Source organism: Podarcis melisellensis, assembly GCF_964234715.1.
Source record: "Podarcis melisellensis genome assembly, chromosome: 13".
NCBI lineage: Eukaryota > Metazoa > Chordata > Lepidosauria > Squamata > Lacertidae > Podarcis > Podarcis melisellensis.
In genome coordinates, this window is record NC_138545.1 from 21305890 (window position 1) to 21326423 (window position 20534).

The 20534-nt window shown below is 44.5% G+C and overlaps 1 protein-coding gene across 6 annotated transcripts in view; it reads left to right on the forward strand.

Moving 5' to 3' along the window:
* The window catches only part of LOC309354652 (hemicentin-2-like), a 36942-nt gene extending 19918 nt beyond the window's left edge, over positions 1–17024 (forward strand). Inside the window, exons 8-13 of one of the 6 annotated variants that reach the window (XM_081884908.1) lie at positions 4640–4936; positions 5894–6190; positions 7352–7645; positions 15502–15600; positions 15774–15861; positions 16652–17024. In XM_081884908.1, the coding sequence (XP_081741034.1) occupies positions 4640–4936; positions 5894–6190; positions 7352–7645; positions 15502–15600; positions 15774–15861; positions 16652–16682 (1106 nt within the window). In that variant the 3' untranslated portion in view covers positions 16683–17024. Of the gene's footprint in view, positions 1–4639; positions 4937–5893; positions 6191–7351; positions 7646–7744; positions 7853–8020; positions 8714–13370; positions 13668–15108; positions 15601–15773; positions 15862–16651 lie in introns of those variants that run through there. The other 5 variants (XM_081884909.1, XM_081884913.1, XM_081884910.1 and 2 more) reach the window with 5 other exon arrangements.
* Positions 17025–20534: the final 3510 nt, after the last annotated feature.

Here is a 20534-nt window from a genome sequence, read left to right on the forward strand (position 1 = left end):
TTATGTTTACCCCTAGGTATTTCACTTTCTTAACCACAGTTAATTCTGTCTCTCTCTGAAACCGTACCGACTCTGTATCTGTCAAGTTTTTCCCCAATACCTTAGTTTTTTGTTTGTTTAATTTAAATCCCGCCACCCGACCAAAATCTTGAATCAGTTGTAATACTCTTTTCGTACTAGATTCTGGCTCCTGCAATGTCAGTACTAGGTCATCTGCAAAAGCTTTAAGTTTATATTGTTTCGCTCCGACCTGGATCCCTTCCACCAACCGATCTCCTCTGATCATATTCAGGAGCACCTCCAGGACCGAAATGAATAACAACGGGGAAATCGGGCAGCCTTGTCGTGTTCCTTTTTCAATTTTGAACTCTTCTGTAACCACATTGTTAACTATCAATTTGGCCTTTTGTTCTGAATATATTGCATCAATCCCATTCTCAAACCCCCGACCCACTCCCATTTCCTTTAAATTCCCCTTCATAAACTTCCAGGATATGTTGTCAAAGGCCTTCTCCGCATCTATAAAAATTAAAACTGCTTTTGTGTTTATATCTGTTTGCAAAAGTTCCAATATATCAATAATGTTCCTTGTATTGGCAAACATGTGTCTGCCTGGGAGAAAGCCTGCCTGGTCTTTATGAATTACTTTGTTTAAAACCCTCTTGAATCTACTTGCCAAAACATCTGCAAATATTTTGTAATCCACATTTAAAAGGGAGATGGGACGGTAGTTCTTGAGTTGTGTCTTTTCAGTTTCCGATTTTGGTATCAATGTGATAAAAGCTTCCTTCCACGATTCCGGCGCCTTCTTCCCCTCCATAATTTCATTGCTGACATCCATCAATGGTTGTATCAGATAATCTTTCAATGTCTTATAATACTTGGATGTCAGCCCATCTGGCCCTGGGGATTTGCCCTGTTTCATGTTCTGGATGGCCAGCTCAATCTCTTGTCGTGTTATTTTGCCGTTCAGGATTGTTCTGTTTTCTTCTGACAGCTTTGCTAATCCATTTTTTCCCAAAAATTGTTTAATCTCAGTTTCATCTTGTGGCCCTTGTGTGTATAATTTTTTGAAATATATCTGGAAACACTTCCTAATGTCTCCGGGGTTCTGAATACTTCTTCCTTCAATCTCTAAACTTGTCACTGTATTTAATTTTTGTCTCCTCTTCAACTGCCAAGCTAGCAGTTTTCCGCATTTGTTAGCCGATTCAAAAGTTTTTTGTTTCATTAATTTAATCTTCCATTCTATTTCTTGGTTTATCAGTTTAGAATATTGTGCTTGTTGAAGTTTAATTTCTCTCAGAATCGGCTGGGACTTCGGATTAGATCTTAACTTCTTCTCTAACTCTTTAATTTTTTCCAGAATTTTATCCTTCCTTTCATTTTGTTTCCTTTTCTTTACAGTATTCTGTTGTATCAGGAACCCCCTCATCACAGCCTTGCTTGCGTCCCAGATAGTTCTTTTTTCCACCGTAGTGTTGATGTTAATCTCAAAATAGTCCTTTAGGGCTTTTTGGGCCTTCTTAACAATCTCCTGATCTCTAAACAGGCCATCATTCATCTTCCATCTAAAGGAACTGGTTGGGATGAGTGTCATGTCCATTCTCAGTGCGTTATGGTCGGAGCATGTCTTTGGGCAGATTTCCACCTTCCTAATCTTGGGTGCCAGACCTCTAGTTATCCATATTTGGTCGATTCTTGTCCAGGTCAGTTGGGCTTCAGAGAAGAATGTTCCTTCCCTTCCCAAGGGGTTTCTCACTCTCCAAATATCAATCCAGTCCATATTGTCTGTCATTTCAAAGAAGGTCTTTGGTAGTCTTCCATCTTTAGTAACATTTTGGTTTTGTGACTTATCCATGTTAGTTGATACGACCCCATTCATATCTCCCATCATAATGATGTTGTTGTAGTCCAGATAATCCAGCATGGTCTCGTGCAGCTTCTTATAAAATTCCGATTTCCCTTCATTTGGAGCATAAATTCCTAATATCAAAATTTTCTCTCCTTGATGTTGTATTTCTATTGCCAAGATTCTTCCATGTTCGTCTTTAAACAAAAATTTAGGTGAAAGGCTCTCTTTTGCGTATATCACCACGCCTCTCTTTTTTACTGTGTCTGAAGATATAAATTCCTGGCCTAGTCTTTTATTTATTAACACTTTTCTGTGGAGCCTAGTCACATGTGTTTCTTGTAAACAAATAATGTCCAATTGTTCCTTTTTTAATATGTGGAAGATTTTTTTCCTTTTTTCTGGAATGTTGCAGCCATTTATGTTCCAGCTCAAAAGTTGCAGAGACATCCTGAATAAATCTGATTATTCTTGCTGGGGTGGTACCTTGTTCTCCAGTTCTTGAGGTTCCGGGGGTGCAGGCTCCCCTGAAGGTTCAGGCCCTGGGGGTAATCCAAGTCCTTTGTGAAGGTCCTCTCCGTGTGCGTCCAGAAACTTATCTCTATCCTCTGGCGTTCTAATTTTAATCTTCCTCCCTCTGTAGGTGAAAGATAATCCTTGGGGGAAATCCCACCTGAAGATAATTGAGTTGCTCCTCAGCAGTTTTACTAATTCCGAATAGTCAGATCTGAGATCCAACAGTTGTTTGGGAATATCCTTGTAAATTTCGATTCTTTTATCCAAAATGTCCAGTGACTTTCCGTAGTGCAGGCCCAAAATCTTGTCCCTTTCCTCCTTTGATTTCAGTATTATCAAGCAGTCTCTGGGCTTGTCTTTCCTTATAAGTCTTCCAAGCCTGAAAGCGGATAGTATTTTGAAGTCTTTTTCCTCTAGGTTCCAGAACTTGGAAAATTCTTTAGTCAGGAACTCAGTTAAGTTGCCTTCTTCCACTTCTGGTATTGACCGTATCCTCAAATTGGCCTCCCGGTTCCGAAGTTCTGTCATAGAAAGATAGATCTGATGTTCTCCTACTTGTTTACTGAGTGGTCTTACCTCTTTTTCAAGCTCTCCCAGTCTTTGGCTGGTATCCTCAGCCAATTTCCGGTTTTCGCCTGCAGCCTCCTTCAATTCTCCAATAGATTGAACATTCTGTGCAACTTGTCCGGTTAATCTGTTCAAACTTTCTGTGTTCTGATCAATTTTAGCTGTTTGCTGATCAACCTTTCTATCTAAAGCCTCCAATTTTTCGAAAAATTTCTCTAAAATAGAGCCACTTGCTCCTGAGGCCATATCTTCCAATTGTAATTCCTCAGTTTCTCCCTCCCCTGCCCGTGACAGGGAAGCCGCTGCTTCCTCAGGAGGTAAAGTAGTAGGCAAAGCAGGCACAGATGATCTACGCTGTGAGGCTGCAGATAAAGTTAAAGTTGTTTGTCTGGTTCTTCCCCTTTTTCTTGTGCCACTCATTCCAAAATTATCTACAGGCCAAGGTCAAGCTGAGTTGTTCCCATGAGAAAGCAACAGCCCAAATAATAACAGTCAGACAGGAGGCCGGGAAAAGGAAAGTAAAACAATGTCACTGCTGTAAGTCCAAAATCCTCTAGGGGGAGCTTATAATGTCTTTAGGGAAGAAGTCAAATCCAATCAAATTAATAAATCTGGTTCAATGTCCATGGATCTCCACAAGTGAAAATTTTAGCAGAGTTGATACTTAAAACAGAACAATGTTTCTAACAGTGCTTAGACAACAGGTGTTTCAAAATAGCAAGTTCAAACTCCCTCAGAGTATTTCAAAGTTTAGATTCAAAGTATCCAAGTTTGCAGACTGACTGCTCAGTTGCTCAGGCAGCTCCAGCACCTGGGTTTCTTACTTAAGTTATAATCCAATAGTCCAACAGAAGAAAGGTATCCTTGTCCCAATAAAAGTCCGAAAATCAATCACTTAAAGTCCTTAATCCACCCAGAAAAATTTAAGTAGGTGCCAGATCGGTTAGTTAAAACGTTGCTCTTAGTCTCCACTCCTCCAGCTCTTTGCTTTTCAAGTTCAGTGTCAGCGGAAGACGGACTTCCTGTTTATCGTCAATCCGCTTTCAGCCAAATTCAGTCTTTTAATGTCTTAAGATTTATAAAGTCCAAATTACTCACGGGTTGTTGCTTTCCGAATTCAAAGGTTTCAAGAAGAAAGGTCAGCGCTCACCGGCAACAGCAACGCGGCTTCGCTCCGTTGATTGCGAAACGACCCACAGCGCCGCTACCCCCTCCGCGATCCGGAGCCCCTTACGGGCTCCCTTCAACGTTTTGGGGGCTGCTCCTGGCGCCCGCCGGGTCTCAAGACCGCAGGCTTCTGCTGCCTGCGGTTTTCCTGAGTGGGTCTCCGCTTCGCCGTAGCGGACGACCCGTTTCAACAGAGCTACCCTCTCCCTGTTAGAAGAGGGCAGCCATTACCGTTTGCGTCGCCTCCGGAAGTCCCACTCTGGGCGGCTTCCAACCGAATAATAATAATAATAATAATAATAATAATAATAATGCGATAAAACATGAAACATTAAAAACTTCCCTAAATATGGCTGCCTTCAGATGTCTTCTATAAGTCAGATTGTTGTTTATTTATACATTTAAAGCACACTTAACTCATGTGACTTCCGGTGAAGAATCCTGGGAACTGCAGCTTGCTGCTCCCAGATCTACAGTTCCCAGCACCCTTTAAGCTGTCTAAGGAGATGCTCTCCTAACTCTCCTCTCTCCCTCCAGCTCCCCCACGCCTAACACTCAGCCCCACAGAAGTGCCGCTGGGAAAACCAATCAATTTGACGTGTGCAGCATCCGACTTTTACCCTGGCCGTGTCTCTGTGAAGTGGCTGCGAGGCAGTGAAACTCTGAAAATTGACTCGCCCCCTGCCAAGCTTGAGGCCAATTACCACTTCTATGCAGAGAGTGTCTGGAACTTCATACCACAAATCTCCGACGCTGGTGTTACCTTCTCGTGCCTCGTGCAACACCAAGCAGCAAAAGACCCAATCAGTCAAGATATTGAGCTGAAGGTGGTAGGTAAGTGGGAGCCTTTACTGCGCGACCCTGGAGTCCTGGCCCACCTCCCCCATGCCCATGCTAAGTGCAGTTCCCCCTCTTAGTGAGACCCACTTCTGACTCGCACTCTCTACCCTGTTCTGCCTCTGCGTATTTTCCTCCTCAAAACTCTATAGCTTTTTGCTCAAACCAGGTTGTGTCCCCTCCATGATATAGAAACAGTCAAGAATTTCTTTGCTGAAGTGGATGAAGCCCCACCCAATCGAGTTTGCTTCCACACTAGTGCCACACTAGTTCAGCATTGCCAAAGCACATCTAGGCCATACATTTAAAGCACATTTAACATCGACACTTGGCCCCACAAAGGTGCAGCTGGCGAAACCAAGCACCATGATAAAAATAGACTTGAAATTGCATAGTTTTGCCCTTGGCAACATGTTTTTCCCCAGCAACAGGTTTTCCCCAGCAACAGGTTTTCCCCAGCAACAGGTTGCCTTAGCAACAGACTTCTTTATTAGACAGGCTATGAATGAGAGCAAGCTGGCTGTGGCTCTGCCCAGATGCCTGAGGAGCACAGAGAAGGAATGATTCACTGTACTTAGTTTTACTTTATTTTCCTCAGGGCAGCAGTTGTATAAGTTGCCATGCTAATTCTTCAATAAATACTTTAAGCAGAACTGGAATGGGTGAGGTGTTTATTCCCACATGGGAATTCACCAACAGATGAGCTGAACTAAGAAAGAAGATTCAGGAAGAATTTCTGGGCGATTCTGCTGAATGAAAACGGAACCCCAAACGACTGGCATAGGGCACTGATGTGCCATACATTTAAAGCACATTTAACGGATATTGCTTCCTCTGAAGAATCCTGGGAACTGTAGCTTGCTGCTCACAGAGCTACAGTTCCCAGCACCCTTTAACAAAGCACAGTTAAGCTGCCAATGGAGATGCTCTCCTAACTCTCCTCTCTGCCTCCAGCTCTCCCACGCCTAACACTCGGCCATACAGACGTAGAGCTGGGCGAACCAAGCAACTTCTTGTGTGCGGCATCTGACTTTTACCCTGGCAATGTCTCTGTAAAGTGGCTGCGAGTCAGTGAGACTCTGAAAGTTGACTTGCCCCCTGTCCAGCAAGCGCCCGATGGTCTCTTCTATGCAGAGAGTGTCCTGGAGTTCACACCACAAATCTCGGATGCTGGCGTTACCTTCTCATGCCACATCCATCACCAAGCGAGAAAAGATCCAGTCAGTCAAGATTTTGAGCTTAAGGTGCAAGGTAAGTGGGAGCCCTTCCTGTGCAACCTGGAGTCCTGAAATGTCCATGTTGAGCACAGTTCCCCCTTAGTGAGACCCAGTTCTGACTCGCACTCTCTACCCTGTTCTGCCTCTGCTTATTTTCCTCCTCAAAATTCTGTATCCCTTTGCTATCTGCTGAGGTAGGTGAAGGCCCACCCAGTTGAATTTGCTTCCACACTAGGGCCCCTCATGATTGCTAAGGCACCACTTTCCTGCAAATCAGCTGGAAGTTGCATTAAAATGGCAGCTTCACACGCTACTTAACATGGTGCTATATTTAGCAAAAAAGGCATTATGTTCCCCATTTTGGGAGATGAGAAGCCTGTGACCTTCCAGATGTGGATGGGCTCCAGCTCCCGTCAGACCTAGCCAGGAAAGCCAATGGTCAGAATGGTGGGAGTTGTAGTCAAAGGACACTGGAGAGCCACACTTTCCCCGTCCTTGCCTCACAGGACCTGTAGTGAGGTCCGTCTGGCGCCTCCATTGTCCTCCCCCCCCCCCAGGCTGTGATGGACTAGAATGGCATTTTTACTCCCTTTAAATGGAGCACATAGGTCTGACTAAAATATGCAATTAAAGGGCTGCATTTCAGTAATCATAAAAAAGCACAAAAGATGAGAGGATGGCAATTCCAGACTAAGCATTTGGCATGGAAGCAACACAGCCTTCTGCCTCCAAAGACCACCAGTCGGAAGCCTCTAGTGGTCACAAACAGGCCACAATAAATTCCTTCTTCGCTCCATTCTTCTCTTGAGGTCAAGCCACATGTCAGGCCATTATTGGATATCTTGGAGCCTTTTCCCCTTAAGTCAAAACTGCCTTGGAGTGCAACTCTTAATTCGACCGCGGGGAAATGATGGCACGGGAGGGGAAAAGGCAAACTGTAGCTCTGCAATAGTGACTCTTGTTGGTCTCAGGATATAGTTGGACTCAGACCCTTTGTTCATCTAGCACAGTATTTTTCTGGCAGCAGCTGCATGCAAAGTAGATACTCTGGTGCTGAGCTGCTCTTGTGTAATGCATTCACACAACTGTGGCCTTTAGAGACTGTTAGGTGGGTTGCCTTTATAATCTGCAGTGTTTCCCTCTATTGGGCATCACCAGACTTGCAGGACCTCAAATCTCTTTCTTCTCCTTGCAGCTCGCCCAGAACTTCATATGCTCACCAGGCCACCAGGGAAGACGTTCTTGGTAGCTGAGTGCCTAGCGTGTGGGTTTTACCCACAAAACGTTACAGTGCAGTGGCTACAAAATGGGGAGCCGATCCAAGGGAAAATATACGAGTCGGAACTTGTACAGAATCCTAATGGGACATTCTCAACCGGAAGCGTCTTCTTCCCAAAGCAGGGCCATTTTGCAGCCAATTTTACCTGCCAGGTACAACATGAAGCACTGGAGGCACCACTGAAGGAGATGATCCCCTGGGAGCCAGAAGGTGAGGGTGATGGAATTACCCACCTCTCACCCCCAGAATGTAGTACCAAATCACATCGGCCAAAACTTAAACCTGCATCTCCCAATGACTCTCCTCCAGCTCTAGGATACTTTGGATCACCGATGACTTGGCTTCTAGGATCTGCGGGACATGTTGTGGGACTTGGCATGGGGGTTGGAGCGACCTTGATGTACCAAAGGCGCAGAGGTGAGTTGGGGCTGCTGGGAGTGGTGGCAGAAAGGGCAGCAGAGTCCGTGGGGAGGCAAGGCTGCAGTGCTGGGGCACGGGACTGCTGATTGCAATTTGGAGGCACCTGATTATTGCATTCTCTCTCTCTCTCTCTCTCTCTCTCTCTCTCTCTCTCTCTCTCATCAGCCCTGTAAGTTCAAGCTGCGCTGAATGACGAAACCCTCCCGAAGAAGATGTCGAAAGTCAGGAGGGGAAAGCCAGATGAAGTCTTTGGTATCTAACAGTCCACGGAATGACATTTTGGTACAGGGTTGTTCCAGGCAATGCAATATTGTTCCATTCATTATGTATTTCCTAGAAAATCTATTTCAAGTATGATAATTGCAGGAGGCTTCATTTTAAAGTCAAGGCGATTTAAATAATTTAAAATCAACCTTCCATTCTGAAATTATATACATATAGTAGAACTCTGCACTCTTCAGGAATTCAAAGAAACCAAGGAATATTGAGGTTTTTAAAATGGATATTATAATTTGTTAGTTAAAGGGCTTTGCCTCTGCTAACTCAGGGCCCCAAACAAGCCCAAGGAACACCTGATCCAGCCTGATCTTCATACTGATGACCAGTTGTGTTGTGACATACGAAAAAGTGCCTAGCTTGAGGGTTCGGTTAATCTTTAATTAAGGTTAATAAACCCTTCATGTCAGGAGGGAGGTTGGGGAACAAGAAGCTGCACCTCCTTGCCTCCCTGCTCTGACTGGAGCATCGAGAGCAAGAGGGTTCAATCCTGCCTGGTGCTGCTTCACCAACACATCCCCCAGTCTGCCTCTCCTCTTTCCCCGTAATTTCCCTCCCTGTCCCAGTTTGTGTATAATATGATTTCTTGTTATGTTTCTTGTTTGTTGTGTTCTGAATTCTTTATGGAAAAACAGATTTCAATAAAGTGTTTATTTAAAAAAAAATCCCAAAACTGTAGTAATTCAAATGTAGTAATTCAAACTTGTCAGTTCCACCATTTTATGAAATCATCTGTCCTTGAAACGTCATTGAATTATGCCCCGGGGCTCAATGCTGCTTTGGGGAACTGCACACTGTCCCAATGCCCACATGCACCAAAATTTGTGGGTGCTGGGGCAGCCAGTGCCCCTTAATGGGGAATTTGCAGGTACTCAGGCACCCAGGGCCCCAGGGAGTTGGCACCTAGGGCTTCCAAATAAGCTTTGGGCCGCTGCAAATCATTCTTAACAGAGAAGGAGATCTGTGACTGCCAGCTGCTTATGGCAAACTCTGCCTCTAGTTTGTGACCTGTTCTGCCTCTGCTCTGCCATTTTGTGACAGGCCTCAATAATCCTCAGGGCCAGAAGAAGAATTTTTTGAGAACAAGCCGCTCAATTGGCCATCTAAAAACTAAGTCGACTGTTCCTCCCTCGGCAACCATTTTTAAAAAGCAGGTGTAAACACATTCTATTTTAAATTATATAACAACATTCGTATATACCACTCGGTTTTAAGAAAACCTCTAAACAGCTCACAAAATATTGAATGAAACACAGGCATCATTGTTAAAAACAGTTATGCAAAGGAGACTTTGAAATCTCCAGTACAAAATAAAAAGAAACGAAACATGCGTAACTTCTACACGCCTGGCTGGGCTTGCTGCCATAAAAGCAGAAATGTTTTGCTCTGGTGCCAGGAAGCCGCAGCTCAACTGAAATTTTATCTCTCAGCACATTGCACTCACATCCTTTCTGCAGAAATGAAAGTAAGAACGGCGGCCCCAAAATGTCCAGCTTCTTGTGTTTGCTGCTCTCCTTGCAGGGTGCATGTAAGTCGCAGCCCCTCACCCAGAGGACCCTTGCCAGTTTGGGGGGGGGCTCCTGGGGGCAAGGGCAATGGAGGAGGGAGGGAGGGAGGGAGGGAGGGAGAGAGAGGCGGCTTCGCAAAGACCAGCAGGAGCCAGGAAGCGGGCTGCCAGGCGGCCTAGTCCCAAAGGACTAGGAGAGGTTTCCTGTCTGAAACCCTGGAGAGCCTCTGCCAGTCAGTGTAGACAGTACTGACCTAGGTGGACTGATGGTCTGATTCAGTATAAGGCACTTCCTGTGTTCCTAAACAACTTATTTTTCCTTCAGCAGCAGGGTGGGGAGGGGCGCAAGACTCCCCTCTTGGCCTTACTGTTGAGGTCCAAAGCAGACCAGAAAAATACGTAGAAGGTGCCATCCAACTGCCCAAGGGACTCCACTCCAGATTTGTGTTGGGTTTGCTCCTTAGCCTTTACTGAAGATGTCCCACAAGGGAGTGGAGGTTTAGGGTCAGAGTTTCTCCCTTCTCCTAGATGGGCCACCTTCCCAGATTGACGAGCCCCATCTGCCCCTCGCTTCCCTCTATAGCTGGAACTTGTCTTCACACGCAGGGGAAATCTCTTAACTCACTGAGGGTTTGAGACACGTTAGGTGTCCTCACCTCATTTAGCCGTCCAGTCGAAGCCTTTCCCTGGGTGTGGCTACTATCGCCTGCTGACAGCTTCTTGGCTCTTTTTATGTGAATTGCCCTGAGACCTCTGGGTATAGGGCAGTATAATAATAATAATAATAGCCACAGGTGAGAGCTGAGTGCAGACTGAGGACCAAAGTTGGGCAAGCCACCCCAGAAAGAGCTTGACGTGTCCCACACCAGAAGTGTTTCCCTTCCCCTAGCGCCCCATACACCACAGTAGGTAGTTATTTTTTTTGAGAAGTCAAAGGCGCATACTGCATTCAGATTTAAACCAGTCCTCAAACTCCTCTAACCAGCCTGATTTTTTACCAAAGGGCTTTGGGAATCCCATTTTTGCATAACTACAGTCTGCAGGAATCTTAAAAGTTAAAAGTGGCTTATGATGGCTTTAGCCTGTGATGGAGGTCCAGTCTAATTACAGTTTAACAGTATTTCTTTGTCCTTTTCAGGGGCAGCCGTGATAATCCAAGTCCCTTCATCCCCCGTCCAGGCAGGGCCACACTCTAATGTATCCCTGCCTTGCCACTTCTCCTTGGACCCTCCCAGGCCCATAAACGTTGATTTCCTGATTGTGAGATGGTCGCTGAGAGGAAAAAACGTTGTAAAGTTCGATACCAGCATCACAGTGTTTAGACCGAGGGGAGCAGTGCTTGATGCGACGTGGCTGCCAGAGGGAAACGCCACCCTCTACCTCTCGGACATAAGGGAGGAGGATGCTGGGGAGTATACGTGTTTTGTTCTCCATACTCCTGACAGTGCTGAAGGGAAGGTGGCATTGAAAATGGAAGGTAAGGGAGGCAAGGCGGAGGGTGGAAAACCTTTTTTAAAGCACTAAACATATTTCACATTAAAGTCGTTGATGTAAAATACTACTTTAAAGCACATCCTTTGAAGCGCTTCACGTTAACACCAGGCTAAACATACCTGACAGGGCCCTAGTTTTATTCATGTATCTGCCTCATTGTGATATTAAGCAGCTGGGCAGTGCCTATTTCTACAAGAGAATAAAATGTGTGGTTGCTCAACGCCGCTCTGCACCCTTGCCTTGGCTCCCTATGGTCCGTTGCTTGAAGCACTTTTCTCCCAGCCCAGCTCTGATAACCAGATTTGAACCATGCTGGAGGCAATGGAATAGAGAGGTGTAGCGAGGAACACCTCTATGTTCACTTTTCTGTAAGACAGACCCCACACACTGCACCAGAACAGTGCAGCTAAACTAGGATGCTAAAGCCAAGACCTGCCACTTCCACATCTGTCATTGGAATAAACCTACCTGTGGAAATCATCTCTCCTTTCTCTGGGTACTACAACCAACTTCACCATGACACATGATGACCAGCAAGAGATCCTTTTCAGTGGTGGCTCCCTGCCTTTGTCATGCTCCAGGGCAGCCTGCCTAGCTCTCACATCAAAATATTTTAGGCTCCATGCAATACTACTTTGCCTCCTCTGGCTTTAGAAATGGTTATTTGCTGAATGCTTACAGCGTGGTCCTAAAAGTCCAACTGAGTTAACTGAAGCTTACTCCCAGGTAAGTGGGTATAAGAATTGCAATTCGTACACTTCCGTTTCTTGAACTGCTGTGACTGTAGTTTAAAGGTTTTTATTTTGTATGGTGTAAATATTGTATTTTTATCTTTTATCTGAATTAGAATTCTGGGCCATAATACAAAATGGCTGCTGATGGTGTGGGACAGAAATATTTAAATAAATAAATACTTATAATTGGGTCTCAATTTTGCGGAGCATAGCCACCGTGCTCCCTCGGAAAGAATTTGCCTATATGAAGCACATAACACTGGTTCTCTCTCAGCTGTGTTGGCTGCCATTATACTTCCCAGCATTTTTCAAGTTGCGTACTGTATCTTGATATCCTAAATTGGTTAGGGCCGTGTATTACAGGGAACACCAGCTCGCATTCAGGCCTACTCCTCTGGAAATGAGGTATTGGGGAGAGCTGCAGTTTCATGCTCCATCATTAAGAGATGTTCATTGTAAGGAAACAGAGCAGGGCCTCCTTTGTGGTGGTGCTACAGAACTGAGATGTAACCTCTCAAGAGAGAGGCTTGACAAAAGCACGCTTTGACCAATATCATCACCATTTATTTATTAATACCCCACCCATCTAGGTGGGTTTCCCCAGCCACTCTGGGCAGCTCCCAACAGAATATTAAAAACACAATTAACCATCATACATTAAAAACTTCCCGAAGCAGGGTTGCCTTAAGGTGTCTTCTAAAAGTCAGATAGTTGTTTGTTTCCTTGACATCTGATAGGAGGGTGTTCCACAGGGCAGATGCCACTGCTGAGAAGGCCCTCTGCCTGGTTCCCTGTAACCCCAGGGAGGGAACTAGAAGGCCCTCAGCGCTGGACATCAGAGTCTGGGCTGAACGATGGGGGTGGAGATGCTCCTTCAGGTACACTGGGCCAAGGGCGTTTAGGGCTTTAAAGAGCAGCACCAACACTTTGAAGTGTGCTCAGAAATGTACTGGAGCCAATGTAGGTCTTTCAGGACTGGAGTTATACGATCTCGGTAGCCACTCCCAGTCACCAGTGTAGCTGCCGCATTCTGGATTAGTTGTAGTTTCCAGATCACCTTCAAAGGTAGCCCCACATAGAGCGCATTGCAGTAGTCCAAGCGGGACAGTTTCCCAGACCTTGAGGGATGGCATAGTGGAGATACAGGACTGCAGCTCATACTGCATTTGGGAGCGGGCCAGGCAGGACTTGGGGCTAAGAGGATAGTGAGTAACGTAAAGGCCACCTAATGAGCTCATGGGCAAGGTGAGATTTGAACTGCAAATTCCCAGTGCATGTTTTCCACCATGACTTCTGCGCCAGCTTCCTTGTACTGAGAGTTTCCTTTTACTGTGGAAGGGAAGAGGGAAGTCACATCCATGCCATACATTCAAGCACATTTAACTCGTGTGGCTTCCGGTTAAGAATCCTGGGAACTGCAGCTTGCTGCTCACGGAGCTACAGTTCCCAGCACCCTTTAAGCTGCCCAAGGAGATGCTCTCCTAACTCTCCTCTCTCCCTCCAGCTCCCCCACGCCTAACACTCGGCCCCACCGAAGTGCCGCTGGGAAAACCAAGCACTTTGACATGTACAGCATCCGACTTTTACCCTGACGGTGTCTCTGTGAAGTGGCTGCGAGGCAGTGAGACTCTGAAAGTTGACTCGCCCCCTGCCAAGCGTGGGGCCAATTACCTCTTCTATGCAGAGAGTGTCCTGGACTTCATACCACAAATCTCCGACGCTGGTGTTACCTTCTCATGCCTCATCCAACACCAAGCAGCAAAAGACCCAATCCGTCAAGATTTTGAGCTGAGGGTGGTAGGTAAGTGGGAGTCTTTCCTGTGCAACCTCGAGTCCTGAAATGCCCATGCTAAGCACAGTTCCCCTTAGTGAGAGCCAGTTCTGACTCACACTCTCTACCCTGTTCTGCCTCTGCTTATTTTCCTCCTCAAAACTCTGCATCCCTTTGCCTGTAGTGAGGTCCGTCTGGTGCCTCCATTGACCTCTTCCTCCCCAGGCTGTGATGGATTAGAATGGCATTTTTCGCACACACCTGCCCTTTAAAGGGAACATAGGTCTCACTAAAATATGCAATTAAAGGGCTGCATGTCAGTAATCATAAAAAAGCACAAAAGATGAGAGGAGGGCAATTCCAGACTAAACATTTGGCATGGAAGCAACACAGCATTCTGCCTCCAAAAATCACCAGTCGGAAGCCTCTAGTGGTCACAAACAGGGCACAATAAATTCCTTCTTCACCCCATTCTTCTCTTGAGGTCAAGCCACATGTCAGGCCATTATTGGATATCTTGGTGCCTTTTTCCCTTAAGTTAAAACTGCTGTGGAGTGCAACTCTTAAATCGACTGTGGGGAAATGATGGCACGGGAGGGGAGAATTAACCTTTTCCCTGAGTGCCTTCTCAAGGCAAACTGTAGCTCTGCAATAGTGACTTTTGTTGGTCTCAGGATATTGTTGGTCTCGGACCCTTTGTCCATCTAGCGCAGTATTGTCCATCCTGCCTGGCAGCAGCTGTCTGGCTTTCAGGAGGCAGCTTTTCCCAGCGCTGCCTGGAGACACCAGAGATTGAACCTGGGACCTTCTGCATGCAAGGTAGATGCTCTGGTGCTGAGCTGCTCTTGTGTAATGCATTCACACAACTGTGGACTATTTAGAAGCTGTTAGGTGGGTTGCCTTTATACAGTGGTACCTTGGTTTTTGAACTTAATCCGTTCCAGGAGTTCATTCGACTCCCAAAACCATTTTAAAACCAAGGTGCAGTTTCTGATTGGCTGCAGGAGCTTCCTGCACTCAATCGGAAGCTGTGGAAGCCGCGTCAGGCATTCGGCTTCCAAAAAGGGTTCGCAAACCGGAACACTCACTTCCGAGTTTGTGGTATTCAGGAGCCGATATGTTTGACAACTAAGCCATTCGGGAACCAAGGTACCACTGTACAGTGGTACCTCAGGTTACATAAGCTTCAGGTTACGTAGGCTTCAGGTTATAGACTCTGCTAACCCAGAAATAGTACCCCAGGTTAAGAACTTTGCTTCAGGATGAGAACAGAAATTGTGCTCCTGCGGCGCAGTGGCAGCAGGAGGCCCATTAGCTAAAGTGCTGCTTCAGGTTAAGAACAGTTTCAGATTAAGAACGGACATCCAGAACGAATTAAGTACTTAATCTGAGGTACCACCACTGCAATGTCTTCCTCTAGTGACCGTCACCAGACTTGCAGGACCTCAACATCTCTTTCCTCTCCTTGCAGCTCGCCCACAACTTCATATAGTCACCAGGCCACCAGGGAAGACGTTCTTGGTAGCTGAGTGCCTAGTGTGTGGGTTTTACCCACAAAACGTTGAAGTGCAGTTGCTGCAAAATGTGGAGCCAATACAAGGGATAATATACAACTCTGACGTTGTACAGAATTCTAACGGGACATTCTCAACCGGAAGCGTCTTCTTCCCAAAGCAGGGCCATTCTGCAGCCAGTTATACCTGCCAGGTACAACATGAAGCACTGGAGGCACCACTGGAGGAGACGATCCTCTGGGAGCCAGAAGGTGAGGGTGATGGAATTACCCACCCCTCACCCCCAGCATGTAGTACCAAATCACCTCGGCCAAAACTGAAACCTGCATCTCCAACTGACCCTCCTCCAGCTCCAGGATCACCAATGACTTGGCTGCTAGGACCTCTTGGACTCACTTTGGGACTTGTCCTAGGAGGTGTAGCGACCTTGATGTACCAAAGGCGCAGAGGTGAGTTGGGGCTGCTGGGAGTGGTGGCAGAAAGGGCAGCAGAGTCCGTGGGGAGGCAAGGCTGCAGTGCTGGGGCACGGGACTGCTGATTGCAATTTGGAGGCACCTGATTATTGCGTTCTCTCTCTCTCTCTCTCTCTCTCTCTCTCTCTCTCTCTCTCTCTCTCTCTTAGCAGCCAAGAACGAGCAAGCTGAGCCAAATGATGAAACCCTCCTGAAGAAGGTGGGAGAAGATGCCGAAAGCCATGAAGGAAAAGCCAGGTGAAGTTTTTGGTATCTAAGAGTCCACAGAATGACATTTTGGCACAGGGTTGTTCCAGGCAGTGCAATATTGTTCCATTTCATTATGTATTTCCTAGAAAATGCATTTCTAGTATGATATTTGCAGGAGGCTTCATTTTAAAGTCAAGGCAATTTAAATCATTTAAAATCAACCTTCCATTCTGAAATTGTGTGTGTATATATATATATATACTAGAGCTCTGCACTCTTCAGGAATTCAAAGAAACCAAGAATATTGAGGTTTTTAAAATGGATATTATAATTTGTTAGTTTCAGGGCTGTGCCTCTCCCAACTCAGGGCCCCAAACGAGCCCAAGGAACACCTGATCCAGCGTGATCTTAATACTGATGACCAGTTGTGTTGTGACATACGAAAAAGTGCCTAGCTTGAGGGTTTGGTTAATGTTTAATTAAGATTAATAAACCCTTCATGTCAGGAAGGAGGTTGGGGAACAAGAATCTGCATCTCCTTGCCTCCCCGCTCTGACTGCAGCATCGAGAGCAAGAGGGTTCAATCCTGCCTGGTGCTGTTTTACCAACACATCCCCCAGTCTGCCTCTCCTCTTTCCCCGTCATTTCCCTCCCTGTCCCAGTTTGTGTGTAATATTATTTATTTTCTCCTTTAGCTTTTCACCTTATACACTGCATTATCTGTATGGCTATACTTTAGCTTCACCTGTTCCAAGTTATGTTTCTTGTTTTTAAGGGTTTTGAATTCTGTATGGAAAAACAAATTTCTTTTTTTTATTATTCATGTATGCTACAACAGCAGCAAGAGTCTTGATGGCACAAGGATATAAGAATGAGGAAACCCTGACAAAGGAACAGTGGCAAGAGAAATTGATGAACTATGCAGAAATGGCTAAACTGACATACGAACTGTGAGATAAGAACAGCTGTGACTTCAAAGAAGAATGTGAACATCTTACAAAGTATTTAAAAAGACATCAAAATGAATTGGACTCCTTGGCAGCTTTTGAATAAACATACACAAATTTAGTGATTGATAACTAAGGATGGAGAACTCCAGTTGCCTCCTGCAACCCTTGAGCCATAGGCTGGGGTCATCTATAACTACAATGCTACATCTGAATTACTACAGATTTGGGGTTTTTTAAAAAAATAAAAACACTTTATTGAAATTTGTTTTTCCTTTTTTAAAAAAAAATATTAACAATTTCATCATAACAATATATCAAAACATCATATTTGTTACACTGGGGAACAATTTTTTGTTCATTTTCTGTTGCATGAGATTTTTCAACTGTTCTTATATGTTGTTTCAATGCTGATTTCAAATCTGAAATCGATTTTTGTGTACATGCTATAGTTATTTTGCAATTTCCAACTTTTGTCGATATGTCATATTTACACTGGGGATAACTGGACATATTTTTGTCTACTGATACGGAAGGGGGGCATGTCTTCTTCACCTTCTTCTTTGCAACAATATCTCAATTTATTTCCAATTGTCAATGTCAAAAGGGACTAAAATCTATAAAATTCATAGAAAATCAACGTGCCAATTTGCTCAATTTCTCTAGGACTCCATCACACCTCCCCTGTCCTCCATAATCCCTCAAGCAAGATGTCAAGACCCTAATCCTGTCAAATCACTCTGCCAAGCCTTTCCTTCTGGCAATGCCAGTACATGGACCATTGTCTTCTCATCAGGATGTGCTTATCTGTGCATATCTCCAGCTCTGCATATTCCCCCCTCCCTCCTCCATATGTTAATCCTGTGTAGCCCAACCTCTTCTTAATGTATTCATGATGTAATCCTGTGTAACCCAACCTCTTCTTAATGTATTCATGATGTAATCCTGTGTAACCCAACCTCTTCTTAATGTATTCATGATGTAACTGGGATGTGTTTTGCACTGTATTCTGGGGCATGGAGGGAAGTTTCAAAAGTTTGTCACCCCTTTCTTGCTGTTCAATCTTGCCTTGAACCTGTTGCGCAATAAACTTGGATCTTCTGCAGCTTGCTCCTGTCTCCGGCTGAGCTCATTTTCCTCCGCAGGGACCCGCGGACTTAGTCCAACGAGCTGGGTGGCAGAGCAGCCTCGCACCCAGATTTTACCGTAACACTACTCGAATAAGCCATGGTCCGATATGAAAAATACAAATATTTAGGTTACAAAACTATAAAAATAAAGAAAAATTAAGTTTGCAAAACAATTATTACCATGTGGTTAGGGTAGACCAATGTGTCAGTGTCCACTTATCCCCAATGTAAATATGACATACAGTGGTACCTCGGGTTAAATACTTAATTCGTTCTGGATGTCCATTCTTAACCTGAAACTGTTCTTAACCTGAAGCACCACTTTAGCTAATGGGGCCTCCTGCTGCCACTGCCAGAGCACGATTTCTGTTCTCATCCTGAAGCAAAGTTCTTAACTCGAGGTAATATTTCTGGGTTAGCGGAGTCTGTAACCTGAAGCGTATGTAACCTGAAGCATATGTAACCTGAGGTACCACTGTATCGGCAAAAGTCGGAAACTGCAAGATAACTATAGCATGTACACAAAATAGATTTCAGATTTGAAATCAGCATTGAAAGAACATATACCGGGAAGTACAGTTGAAAAATCTCATGCAAAAGAAAATGGGGGGGGGGGGAATGTTCCCCAGTACACTGTGTATCGCAAAGGAATACATTTTTTTGCATACCTCCAACAGTACATGTCATTTTCAAAGCTATACATGTCATGTTCAATGCTATATAAGTCACTTACATTTATACTCATATTGTACTACAGTACTTTGGCTATGTGTTTAATAAAATATTGAATTCTTGCATTGTGAAAAACAAAGATTATGATGAAAAGTAAAAAACATGAATTGCAAAAAAAACCCTAGAGATTACAGAACAAAACCAACTACAGATATGAAATCAGCATGTTTGAAATTAGGTTAGAACAACTGCAGGTGTCAATAAAACAAAAATTTTGTTCCCCAGCGTTACCCCCTCCCAGACTTCCCTCAGCTCCTCTCTCTGATTTCTCAGCACATATTATTCTCTGCATATTATAAAATTATATCAATCCTTATATTATCTATCTACCATGTTACTCTTTTGCACCTGGAGTCAGTCAGTGCAGCTTGGAATTCTAGTTAAGAAAAGAAAAAAAACATACACAGCCCTGAAGTTTGCGAACCCCTGCTAGAGGGCATGCACATTACTGTATAGCAAAATTCTCCCACTGTGATATTTTGTTCCTTCATACTCAGATAATAATATCAGGCCATTTGATAAATTGCTGAGAAAAGCAACAAGTGCTTCTCCAGTGAGTGGCATGTCTGAAATTCTAGGGCTTATTCAAAACTGAAGCACAACTCTCGTTCCCACTGTCAAATGCTGAGACTCAGCCCTGAAAAGTATTCAAGAGTGCTTTTTGACAGCAGAATACTTGAGAGGTTTGGAACCAACTTAGTAACATATAGCATCACAGTCCTGTCAGCCAGGTGACAGGACACTCAGGTTACCATCACAACTCCTCCCTCAACCCCTCCTTTCTGTAATGTATGCATGATGTTTCTGGGGGTGGGCTTGACCTACAGGATGGGAATTTCAAAAGTTTTTATAAGGTCTTGCACACCATTTTTCTGTGTCTTTCCTTTCACCTGTAAGTGAGGGGAGCACCCTGTCGCGACAGTCTTTCTTCAATATAGACCAAGCCTACAGACTACTGATTTGCTTCAATTTACCCTGGTTGGTGTCTTTACTTTTTGTCCAAGGGAGCCCTCGGTAACATGTAGATCCCACATGGGACTGTATCCCTTTTCATTACCACTTTCAATTCATGGGTCTATTGTTCTTAAGGAGGAACTACACTAATATGCACATAGACAGAAGTGCATTTAGGTGTGGTTCCTCAAAAACAACAGATAATCCGATTTTAGATGGCATGCTTATTTCCATGTAAGTTGACATATGTTCTATTTTCATTGACATGAGCAATAATATATATAGTCTCCATTTTTTAAGGCACTACAGAATTACTTTTTACTCTTTTATTATGGGTTTTCTAAAAACCTGCAGGTGTGGCTTTGCTTTAAAATTATGGTATAATTTTCTGCTTAAAAAGACTATTTCAGGTTGAAACACATTCAAGCTTTTGATAACTTTTAATACACGGGCATCAAACTGTTATAAACAAGTTTGTGGTTATTTATCGAATATTGATCTTTAGGCCAAGTATGCATATTGAGTTTTATTCCATTGCATGTTTTAGAATATATTTTCCTTAACCTCTATGTCCACTTTAGCCTGAGAAACATGCAAAGGAACATAGGAAGCTGCCTTATATTGTCAGATCCTTGGCCCATCCAATTCAGTACTGCCTACACTGACTGGAAGCAATTCTCTAAGGTTTCGCGGATAGGTCTGTTTCAGCTCCTTAAATCATGCAGGGCCAAACTTTGCCCTCCAGCTGTTTTTGGCCTACAACTCCCATCATCCCTAGCTAACAGGACCAGTGGTCAGGGATGATGGGAATTGTAGTCTCAAAACAGCTGGGTGGAATCAACAACAACGGCAGACTTCAGGAGAGGCAGGGCAAGGAAAACTACAGTTCCCAGGATTCTTTGCGCGCTGCAGCGGAAGAGGCGGCTTGATTCGAAACCTTATTGGGTGGTGGCGGAGG